Source organism: Meriones unguiculatus, chromosome 5 (assembly GCF_030254825.1).
Source record: "Meriones unguiculatus strain TT.TT164.6M chromosome 5, Bangor_MerUng_6.1, whole genome shotgun sequence".
Lineage (NCBI taxonomy): Eukaryota > Metazoa > Chordata > Mammalia > Rodentia > Muridae > Meriones > Meriones unguiculatus.
In genome coordinates this window covers 49126951-49139576 of record NC_083353.1, presented here as the reverse complement: position 1 = coordinate 49139576, position 12626 = coordinate 49126951, and the positions used below count along the sequence as shown (strand labels likewise).

The 12626-nt window shown below is 41.4% G+C and overlaps 1 protein-coding gene across 1 annotated transcript in view; it reads right to left on the bottom strand.

Annotated features, from left to right (window-relative positions):
* LOC132654147 (vomeronasal type-1 receptor A11-like) overlaps positions 1-8178 on the bottom strand; it is a gene marked incomplete at its 5' end in the record, with an annotated part of 34786 nt that extends 26608 nt beyond the window's left edge. Inside the window, one exon of the mRNA XM_060383402.1 lies at positions 7307-8178. Coding sequence (XP_060239385.1) covers positions 7307-8178 — 872 coding nt within the window. The remainder of the gene's footprint in view (positions 1-7306) is intronic.
* Between the last annotated feature and the right edge of the window lie 4448 nt (positions 8179-12626).

Genomic DNA, 12626 nt, shown 5'->3' with positions numbered 1-12626 from the left:
ATTTCAAAGAGTGGTCCTCTGACCCCGAGATGTGTGCTGTGACATACACACCCTACCCCATCCCACAAAATACATAAGATGAAAAGTAACTTTAAAAAATCAGAGTTGATGGCCAGTTAAAGACTGTAAACATGGGGTGCTTGGTGTGGTGAGAACCTGCTGCTTTGACAGAGGCCCCGGGTACAGTTCTCACCTCTCACATGGCAGCTCAAAACCATCTGTAACTCTAGGTCCAGGGGTTCCCAAAACTGCTGAGGTCCTCGGGCAACAGGCATGCATGCAATACAAATATATAGACACAGCAAAAGCAAACAAAATAAAACACCCAAAAAGTATAACACACATAACAAAATAACCTAAAAAATTTAAATTGAGATTTTCTAAAATAGAATGGTAAAGCATCATTAGGAAAGGTAAAACTTCTACAAGATTAATATGCTGAGTTCTATGTACCAGCAGAGCTGTAAATACATTTTACTGAGTGATTCCCATTGCATTACCATGCTCTTTATATAATAGATCCGTTTGGTTACCCAATGTCAATTTCAGCAGATGTCAGAAACAAAACAGATTGAAAAACAGAGAAGTAGAGGCAAAGCTCAGAGCTGAGGTGGTCACAGGCAGGTGGAATATAGCTGAGGCTGAGGCCATGTCTGAATGGACCCCAGTCTCTGAGGAGCAGGAATGGAGACCTCATTTTCATTGAAGACTTCAGGAAGAGGCTGTGCTTTGCTTTAGTGGAACTTTATGCTCTGTGTCTCAGTCTCCCCAACAGACATGGTGCACACACCTGCACCCAGGACTGAGGAGAGGAGGAAGGAACATACTTAGTCCAAGAGCAGCCTGGGCAACTCACAGAGCCCTTGTCAAGAAGGGCAGTCATTTTATGGAGACTCTCATATAGCCAGGTACTAGAAAACAATACCAGTGTACTCAAAACTACTGACCACTTTCTCTCTGTCAGGTTCAGAGTATCTGGTTTTATGTTGAGGTCTTGATCCACTTGGATGTGAATTTTATGCAGGTTGATTGAATGGGTATATTTGCCAGTAAGGCCAGCACAATTGATTGAACATGCCTTTTCCCTCATTGTACATCTTCGACTTCTTTGTAACAAATCCGGTGTCCATAGGTTTGTGGCTTTACATCTGGGTCTTTGATTTAATTCCTTAGACCCACCTGTTTTGTTTTGTTTTTTAATGCCAATACTATGTTTTTTTGTTGTTTTTTGTTTGTTTGTTTGTTTGTTTTATTACTATAGCTCTGTAGTAGAGTTTGAAATCAGGAATGGTGATACTGCCAGTAGTTTTTTTTGTTGTTGTTCTTTGTTTTTTGTTTTTGTTTTGTACAGGATTGTTTTAGGTATCCTGGCTTTTTCTTTTTCAATTTTAAGTTGAGTATTTTTTCTTTCCAGGTCTGTAAAATATTGTGTTGGAATTTTGGTGAGGAATTGAATTGAATCTGTAGATTGCTTTGGTAAGATGGCCAGTTTTACTATGTTGATCCTACTGACCAATTAACATGGAAGATCTTTCCAACTTCTGATATCTTCTTCAATTTTTTTAAAGACATTAAGTTATTGTCATTCAGCTCTTCACTTGCTTAGTTAGAGTTACCCCAAGATATTGCATATTATTTGTGGCTATTGTGAAGGATGATGTTTCCCTGATTTCTTTCTCAGCTTACATGTCATTTGTATAAAGAAGGGCTACTGATTTTTTTTTTCTTGAGTTACTTTTGTATCCAGCCACTTTACTGAAGGTGTTTATCAGCTGTAGGAGTTCCCCTGTAGAATTTTTGGGGTAGCTTATGTATAGTATCATATCATCTGCAAATAATGATATTTTGACTTCTTCCATTCCTGGTTGTATCCCCTTGTTCTCTTTTAGTTGTCTTATTGCTCTAGCTAGAACTTCAAGTACTATATTGAATGGATATGAAGAAAGTGGACAGCCTTCTGTTGTTCCAGATTTTCGTGGAACTGCTGTGAATTTTTATTTAATTTGATGTTGGCTAACACCTTGCTATATATTGCTGTTTTTATGTTGAAGTATGTAACTGTATTCCTGATCTCGTCAAGATTTTTATCATGAGGGGGTGTTGAGTTTCCTCAAAGGCTTTTTCAGCATCCAATAAAATGATCATATGTTTTTTCTTCTTTCCGTTCATTTATGTGTTGGGTTACATTGACTGATTTTTGTATTTTAAACCATTTATGCATCCCTGGGATGATCCCGGGACGATAGTCATGATAGATGATATTTTTAACGTGTTATTGGATTTGGTTTTCAAATATTTTATTGAGTATTTTTGAATCAATGATCATAAGAAAAATTGGTCTGTAATTTTCTTTTTCTGTTGTTGAGTTGGCCTGGTTTGGATGTCAGGGTGATTATGGCCTCACAAAATAAATCTGACAATGTTTCTCCCGTTTCTAATTTGTGGAATAATTTGAGGAGTATTGTTATTATCTCTTCTTTGAAAATCCAGAAAATTCTGTGCTAAAATCATAGAACCGTGGGCTTTTTTTTTTCAATGCAGTTTATTCAGGAACCTTGAACAATCATCTGACCCTGGGGAAAGCCAGCCCACAGCTTAAATAGCCTCTGGGTAGCCAACCCCAGCATGCCACGTGGGCAATGCAGATAGGTCCACATACATGGAAGCAAGCCAGATCCTCAGCCTTAGCCAAATGTGGAATTGTTCATGACAGAGAGCACTCACCATCAGGAAGGTGGAAGGTGGAAACCAGCTCCATCTTCACGGAATAGCATTCCGCAGCTCTCTACAGTTCCCCCTTTTTGTTTTAGACGCATCAGGCAAGAGTAGAGGTCTGATCTCTGATATTAGAAATAAATTGGGACTTTGTACTGATGTTCATTTAGGTGTCATCCACCCAAAGAGCATCAGACCGGACCGATACCTTTTTCTCAGAGGCGGGACCTGGGGCATCAACCCGCATTCAATCAGACATGCTCTTCTCTGGTTCCAAAGCGGCTGACCCTGAGTGCAGTGCTTAGCCTCGCATCCTGAGCATAACATTTTAGCTTTTGATGGTAGCCAAACATGCCGGGGAGACTCTCCTGCTTCAATGGCTGTAAAGGCCTGAATGATCATGGCTGCATCACACTGTTGTGAGACTCTAATCTTGCATATACACCACAGGCAAACCAAGGAGACAAACACCAGAAGGCCTGCTAACACTCCCATGCCCGCCCATTCCTTCAGATGATTCATGGCTGCAGCAATCCATGATGATAATCCTGTGGCTAGTCCTGCGTCCACTCTGGTAGAATTTACCGTGACAATGGCCACTCTCAGCTGCTCCATCGTAGTATCGAATTCTCCAGTCCAATTACCTAAAATATAGTTCGACAATTGTTTAGACAGATTTGCAGCACAGGAAAAATTCTCATGTTATATGCTAGTGACACAAAGTCCAGCATATTTTCATTGACAGCCAAGTTGAGCGATTTGCCATAGGGTATCAATTTGCTCCTGCAAGAGGTCAATCCTCTGATTGAACACCATCAAGCTTCCTTTTAGTTGAGCATTAATTCCTTTTTGTACAACTAAGGCATGAGCTAAATTGGCTACATGATTATTCAGGGTCTGAGCAGTCTGCCCAGGATGACTCATGGCTAATGCCCCGGTGGTAGCTCCAACAGCCGCCAATGAGATGGTAGTAACAATGGTGGCTGTAGTTCCAAGATCCCTTTTCTGTCTGAAGAGAGTCATAGCGTGAGGGGCATCAATGGGCACAGGCACGCAGTGAGGCATGCGAGTAACCAGGGCACACCTAAATTAACTAGCATTCCAGCATTGGGCAAAAAAGCAAGTATCATTACCACAATTACTTGGCTCTATCTGGGTAACAATAAATAAAAATGGGGGATATAAACAAACAGGTGTGTACTTATAGGAAATATTACAAGAAGCCTTAACCCCCTAATTGGAACATCCTGCATCAGTTCTAGAACTAGCAGTGGTGGTGTCCAAGGTCTGAGTAGGTTCAGGAGACCATTGCCCCCAGGGGCGAGACACGCTCCATGCCAATTGACTAACTCCATGTTTTCCTCCACTTTTGAAAGTCATTTAAGGTTCTTAAATTATTTTTCCCTTTTTTTTTAAATTTTTCATCAATTACACTTTATTCATTCTGCATCCCCCCATAAGCCCCTCCCTCCTCCCCTCCCAACCCCACCCTCCCTCCTCCCCCTGCTTGCATGCCATTCCCCAAGTCCACTGATAGGGGAGGTTCTCCTCTCCTTTCTGATCTTAGTCCATCAGTTCACATCAAAAGTGGCTGCATTGTCCTCTACTATGGCCTGGTAAGGCTGCTCCCCCCCAGGGGGAGGTGATCAAAGAGCAGGTCAATCAGATTATGTCAGAGGCAGTCCCTCTTCACATTACTATGTAACCCAATTGGACTCTGAACTGCCCTGGCCTACATCTGTGCAGGGGTTCTGGGTTATCTCCATGAATAGTCTTTGGTTGGAGTATGAGTCTCTGGGAAGTTCCCTGTGTTCAAATTTGCAGGTAAATTGTGGGATCTGGAAAGGATCATCCTGAGTGAGGTGTCCCAGAAGCAAAAAGACACACATGGTATATACTCACTCATATAGACATACAACATAGGACAAACCCACTAAAACCTGTGTATCTAAAGAAACTAAGCAAGAGAGAGGACCCTAACAAAAATGTCCAATCCCCATCCAAAAAGGCAAAGAGGATGGACATCAGAAGAAGAAGAAAACAGGAAAAAACCTAGGAACCTACCACAGAGGGCCTCTGAAAGCCTCTGCCGTTCAGACTATCGGAGCAGATGCTGAGCCTAATGGGCAACTGTTGGGCAGAGTGAATGGAATTTTAGGTAAGAACTGGGAAATAGTAAGAGCTGGAGAGGACAGGGTCTCCACAAGGAGAGCAACAGAACAACCTTGGGCTTTTTTTACTTCCTTTAGTTGGGAGACGTTTAATGACATCTTCTATTTCCCTAGAAGCTAGACTTCTATTTAAGTTGTTTATCTGATTCATCTTTGGTAAGTGGTATCTATCAAGATATCTGTCCATTTCTTTTAGATTTTCCATATTTGTAGAGTAGATGTTTTTGAAGTATGACCTAATGATTCTTTGGATTTCCTTGGTATCTGTTATGTCATCCTTTTTATTTTTTGTTTGGTTAATTTGGATAGTTTGTCTCTGCCTTTTAGTTAGTTTGGACAGGGGATTGTCTATCTTGTTTATATTTTCTAATAACAAATTCTTTGTTTCACTGATTTTTTTTTTTGTATTGGTCTTTTTGTTTCTATTTTATTGATTTCAGTCCTTAGTTGGATTATTTACTTTCCTCTACTCCTCTTGGATGAATTTGCTTCCTTTTTGTTCTAGAGCTTACAGGAGTGCTACTAAGTTGCTAGTATGGAGTCTGAACTTTCCTCTGACTACCATTTTTATTGTGTTTCATAAGTTCAGATATGCTGTGCATTCATTTTCCTTGAATTCTAGGAAGTCTTTAACCTCTTTATTCCTGCCTTGACCCAGTGGTCACTTAGAGGATAGTTATTCAGTTTCCATGATTTTGTGGGCTTTTTGTTATTTCTTTTATTGTTAAAATATAGCTTTAATCTGTGAGAGTATGATAGGCTACAGGTGGTTATTTCAATTTTCTTGTACCTGTTGAGACTCACTTCGTGACTGAGTATGTAGCCAATTTTGGAGAAAGATCTGTGAGATCCTGAGAAGAGTGTATATTCTTTTCTGTTTGGGTGAAATATTCTCTAGACTTCTGTTTGGTCCACTTGACTCACAATGGCTGTTAGCTCCATTATTTCTCTGCTTAGTTTTTGTCTGGATGACCTGTCTATTGATAAGAGTAGTGTATTGAAGTCCCCTGCTTTTAATGTATAAGGTTCAATGTGTGGTTAAAACTTTACTAATGTTCCTTTTACAAATGGGGGTGCCCTTCATTTTGAGGCATAGATGTTCAGAATTAACATTTTTTTTGCGGTTGGATTTTCCTTTTGATGAGTATGAAGAGTCCTTTCCCATCTCTTTTGATTAATTTTAATTAGAAGTCTTTTTGTTTTGAAGATATTAGAATGGCAACCTCAGCTTGCTTCTTGGGTCCATTTGCTTGGAAAAAAAGTTTTCCTACCCTTTAACAATGGGTAACAATGGGTGGTTTGTCTATGCTCAACTGACACAGAAAACAACCAAGAGATGGGACAACCAGGCTGAAGCCAGGAAGAAGTTCAGTGTATGGGAACAATAGGCCCAGGGGACATCAGTCCAAAAGTTGAATCCCAAATTAACTTAAACAAGGCTTTTCATGCCCCCTGTGTTGCCATGTCCCCTTGCATAGTAATCTAGATGACATATGTTTGATTGGCTTATTAAACTTCCTTATTATAGTCTGATAAACTGCCTCATGGATATAAATGTTTCCCCAAGCAACAGACTTTATCCCAATCTATTTATAGCAGAGGTGAAAGGAGGAGGAATTTGGTTTTAGAAGAAATGTTGTGTAGAGTGTTGAACCTCAAGGGAGCTGGCCAGTGGTGTGGGTCTTTCCTGTTTTCCAGGGCACCATACCTTGGTGACCAGTGCTGGAACTAACTGCCTTGCACCGTAAAACTGAACGTGGTCCTATGCTGTGCAGAGGCTGTGTTTGGGTCAAAAGTTTTGATAACTCTGAGAATTTTAAATCCAGCTGTTGTTCGCATTGCTGTATACATCACATGTGCTTCTTGCAAAGAATTCTCTTCTGAAAGTTCTGTGTATGATTCCTTTCTTTCTGGAGTATAGAACTATTTATGGCAAGAAATGCCTCCTCATTTAATTTGTCAAAATAGCTATACCACAGGAAATTAAAATATTGAAATGTGTTAGACATGGTTACATCCTTCAAAACAGTGTGAGCTGTCCACGGCCATGATGCATGAGAGCCACCTCATAGGATTCCCATAATGACGCATTGAGGAAAAAGATAAAATAAAATAAAATAAAATAAAATAAAATAAAATAAAATAAAATGAGACAAAAATGCCCTGGTCATATCAGAAAAGGGATGAGGTTTAATTTTCTGCTACATGTTTGTTACCACACAGGTTAAAGTAAATAATTTTAACAGAAAAACAAAAACAAAAACAAAAACACTGCTTTAGATTTTCATGTACACCAAAGCACATGAACACCATGCCATGACTGACAGTTCTGATGGCAGTGTATTGGGTCCTCTTATAAAGAAATAGGCCCATCAATGATCAATGAATATTCAAACATTTATGTCCTTCCACACATAGACCTGAAAAAGTTAACGACATGTTTTTCAGTGTTCATAAACACAAAAGGGCTGACTGTGGCATAGCTGTGGACAACAAAGAGTCGGATATAGTAAGATGTTGGATCATTCAGGAACATAGTTCTTGAGCAGGAGATAAAGCCATCCAAGATGGACATCAACACAAAGAAGCTCATGAGCAGAAGGAAGGCCCTGTTAGCTCTTTGCTCTGGGCATGCTTTTGGAGAAAGCCTGGTGCTGTGAAGATGCTGGGCCTGCTTCCTGTGCCTGCACAAGAGAGCCACCATGTACCAAGTAGAGATGACCATAACACTAATAAGAAAGACTTCCCTGACGGCCATCAGTGTACAAAATGTGCTTTTCATGAGGTAACTCATGGGTAGGAGAGAACAGGACCTAGTAACGTACATGAAGTTATTCGAAGTCAAATTGGGAGTGGCAATAATTGATACTAAGAGGTGACTGCTAATGAGCACATAAAGGACACTCAGAAAAAGAAAGGCACATGAGATGTAATGGGCAGATTTGTGCTTGAACTTGGCTAAACAGGAGCTTCTGGGACTGAGGATGATGGCCTGGAGGACACTCAGCAGGCTGGTGGTACAAAGCGAGAGGCCCCTAAAAATACTGTACAGGTAGACAATGAGTTTACATATGGTGTCATCCCATCCCCTCAAAGAAATAAAAATGTCCGTGGCTATAAATGCTATGAACATTAGCATCAGTAGGTGGATTAGTGCCAGCAGACCAATGAGCACGTCAGTGGGTCTAGGCCTGTGCCCAGGAATGAACTTGAGGATGTAAAAGAGAAGAAGGAAGCTGTTGGCTGAGATCCCAATGCCAATTTCAGAGAAGAAGGTGTTCCTTATGTCAGAAGAGTGTGAAGTCATCTTATGTGGAAACAAAGAGTGGCTGAGGAGAAAAGTAAAACAATGATTCACCATGATCAAGACCTCACATACCACTCCAGACCAGTCTTCTGGCCTCAGGAAAACATGCAGATGCTCCTGAATGCTTATTCCGCTGAAGACCTCCATTTTAACTCCTACCCCACAGACCATCCTCCTGCTCTCACTTGTCCTAAGCTGAGCCATGGCTGGACCCTGTGTCCCATGGTGGCTGCACCAGTGTGTGAGCTCCCTCAACATTAAAAACAGCAGCAATTATGTGTTCTCATGTTTGCAGGTTTGGGTTTTCCTGGAGCAGGAGCAGCATCTTACTTGGTTTTTACCCACAACATCTTGATGGCCAGACACATTATAGACAGTTTTCCTATTTTGGGTAGAGTCTGAATGAGAAGGATTGTATAAAAGAAAAAAAAAGCAGACCTTGCCAACTAAAGCGGTCCCATGGATTGGGTATGCACTTATTCTATTCAGGGCTATCTGTACTCTATTGAAAATCCTAATTTCTTAGAAAATTTCTATAGCAAATGTTGGGGGTTGTAATCTATGAATCCAGATGTTTCTGATTTTATTCATGATCTGCTGTTTCCTCCAATTGTGTCCTTCAATACTCTGAGGCCGGGTCCCAGCCACCTCCTCTTGAACATGTGAAGAACAGAGTGCTTGTGTCAGAGAGACACTGGGTGAGCAAGAACACACTGTTTACACACCAAACATGGGAGAATTCCAGCACATGATGGTCTCTGTGGATGTGTTGGTGGCTTATGTTTGTGGTCTGGGAGAGTTCAGGCAGCTCATAAAGACTGTTCAGCTCTGTCACTGCCTGAAACAGAAGATAAAAGACAAATCAGAAAACAATAGCACATTGGCACGGAGTCCTTTCAGAAAACTCTGGTGGATGATTCAGTCTTTGATCACTGCTCTGTACCTCCATCTTGCTTGGTTCTGATCTCAGTCCAGAGCTGCTACAAGAGAAGGGCAAGGTGGGCAAATGTCAGCAGGAGCATATACCGTGTCTTTCTCCTTCAGCGTGTGAAGTCAGGGAGTAAATAGAACTACAGTTCTAACAGACTTGGAGCTGTCCATATTACAGAATTAATTAAAGAAAAATGGTCCAACTCAGTCTTGAAAGGCAGACTCCATAGGAGTCAACATTCCCTCTCTCCATAATGGAGCTGCGATACTTCTCCACATACCTGATATAAACTTGCTGGTCCAAGTTTATATTAGTAAGTGTGGTGTAGATGCTGTTGAATTATTACAGTTTATACTCACCAGGTACCTGATATGCTGGCTCCAGGTTTATATTAATAAGTGTGGTGTACATGCTGTTGAATTATTGTAGTTTTTTTATTTAGACACAGACTAAATAAACCACCATGACCAAAACCAAATTGGCTTGGGAAACCTTTATTTCATCTTACAGCTGATAATCCATTGTGCAGGGAAGCTGAGGAGGGACTTGAGGCAGGAACCTGGGGCAAGAACTGAGGCACGTGTCTTGAGGCAAGAACTGAAGGACGCTGCTTACAAGCTTGTGTCTCATGGTTTTCTCAGTCTGTGTTCTTAAGTATCCTGAACCCTGAGCCCAGAGCCTGCACCCACAGTGATGTGGGCCCTCTCACACTGATCATCTATCCAGAAAATGCATCACACACTTGCCCATAGGCCAATCTAGTGGGGGCATTTTCTCAACTAAGGTTCCCTTCCCAAATGAGTCTAGTGTGTTGACTCAACAAACAAAAGACAAAAACAGCTGCCACAGTTGACCCCCTATCTACCTGACACTAAACACATCTCTGTTACACTATAACTTTGTCTCTCAATTTTGTTGTTCCCAAGATATTAAACTAATGTCAACATTGCAATAGAAAAGTTCCATTTTTTTAAAAGTTCTATCTCTCAAGTCTCTTTCAACATTCAAAGCCTCTACAAAATATTCAAGCCTCTAAAACATTTAGTTTCACTAACATTTTCAAAGTCTCTCTAAAATACCCACAGTCTCTCTAGAACTCCAAACTCTCTGTAAATCTCCAAAATCCCTTTAAGTGTTCAGAGTCAAGAGACTTTGTGGGCTCCTGTAAAATAAAAATAAATATTTTCTTATGTAAAAGGGAAGAACCAGGGCACAGTCACAATCAAGTTCAACAAAGTCCAACAGTGTAACTCTCAGTGCCAGGCTTCCGGGACTCACCAGTGATCTTCTGGGCTCCTCCACACTGCTGGCAAAGCCTTCCACACAGCTTGTCTCCTAGGTTTAAACTGGCCTCGTCCCACAGCAGCTGCTGCTGGCATGTGATACTGACATCTCCAAATGGCTTGGCTCTGCACTGCAAAGGGGTCGAGCCTTCTTCAGTGGCTTCTTGGCTCTCTTCAGGGACTCTATACAGTCATATGGTGCCAAGTCACAGCTTCACTCCATGATCCCTCCATGTTTCAGAACAGTACCACCTGAGAAACTCTGTTTATTTGTTGTTTTTTTGTTTTGTTTTGTTTTTATTTTGTTTTGTTTTTTTTTTGTTTTTTTTTGTTTTTTGACACAAGGTTTTTCTATGTAGCCTTGGCTGTGCTGAACTCCCTCCCTAGAACAGGCTGGTCTTGAACACCTGAGAGACTCCTGAGCTACCAAGTTTGGCTACCAGCATGAGATGCAGCCTCAGCAGTATTTAGGCCACAATGTCTGTAGGCTGAAGCTGAGAAAATACTTCAGAGGATTTTAATTGTTCCTGCAAGGCAAAGGTTTCATTTTAGTGGTTCCTTTTTTTAATTAAATTTTTATTTTTATATTAGTTAGAGTTTATTTACTTTGTATCCCAGCTATAGCCCCTCCCTCATTTCCTCCCAATCTCACCTTCCCTCCCTCATCTCCTCTCTAAATACACTCACAGGGGAGGTCCTCCTCCACTTCCATCTGACCCTAGCTTATCAGATTTCTTCAGGATTGTCTGAAATGTCCTCCGCTGTGGCCTAGCAAGGCTGCTCCTCCCTCAGGGGTGGTGGGAAGGTCAAAGAGCCAGCCATTGACTTCATGTTAGAGACAGTCCCTGTTCCCCTTACTAGGAGACTCACTCAGATAATGAGTTGCCATGGGCTCCATCCAAGCACGGGTTTTAGGTTATATCCATGCATGGTCCTTGGTTGGAGAAATAGTCTCAGAATAGCCCTCTATGCCCAGGACAGAGTGTCTTTGAAAGACTCTGCCTAGCAGTGTATCAAAGCAGATGCTGAGACTCATAACCAAAACTTGGGCAGAGTGCAGGGAATCATATGAAAGAAGGGGGAGTTAGTATGACTTGGAGAGGACAGGAGCTGCACAGGACAAATCATTTTAATGGTTTTTAACTCAAAATATGAGTGACCCTCATAGAATCTTTAAGGGACTCTCAAGCTTCCCCATGGAACTGCATAAGAGAAGCCTCCATCATCTGCTCTGCTCTCAGCATTACATTCTAATATCACACCAAATAATCCACTGGAGTATCAGCACTCTATGTACTTTACACTCCAAAGTTTCAAAACCTTTCCACACTTCTCCCAAGGTCAGGTCTATCATAGTCATATCTCACGACCTAGTACCACTTTCTGTCTTCTCGAGTTTCTGTTACTGTGGGGAGATGAGGGATTATTTCACCACACAGCCTGTAGTTCTCCAGCCAGGGAAGCTAGGAGAGAACTCAAGACAGGGACCTGGAGGCAGGAACTGATGGAGAGGCCATGGAGTAGTGTTGCTCAGCAGCTTGCTTCTTAGAACTTGCTCAACCTACTTTTTGTAGCACCTGGGACCAACAGACAGGGACGGCACTGTTCACAGTGAGCATGGCCCAGCCATATGAAATCAATCATCAATCAAGATAATGAGCTAACGAGAAAAGAAATAAGAAAAAGGAACTTGGTCTTTATGAGCACATCACACTATCAGACTGCCCAGGCAGTGAGCTGTCAGCTCTGCAGAGCAGGGCACAGGCTGTGCTGTTTTCAGCATCTCTTCAGAAACCACAGCCCTACTATGTACAGGTGCTTGCCCACAGGCCGGTCTGGTAGGGATGTTTCCCCAACTGAGGTTCTCTTGTCTGAAATAATTCTAGCTTGTTTCAAGCTAACATAAAACTTTCCAGCATAGACACCATGCATGCAGGAGATGTAATTTTGTAAATAAATTCCAGTGACATAGTAAAAACTTATCACTGAAAGTCAAGTGTGTACAGTGAAATTGTTTTACACTTATTTAAACTATGTCACATTGTCACCACAACTGGCAAATCCTACCACGTGTGACAACCATGGGACATTGTCATGGAAGATACTAAGGATAGGCAAAGGGTTTAAAATTTCACAAGTATGGGGTACCATGACAGGAGTTATACCTGAAGCAGATGGTTGGTGAAAACATTGAATAAAGCAGATTTTCTGAAATAAAT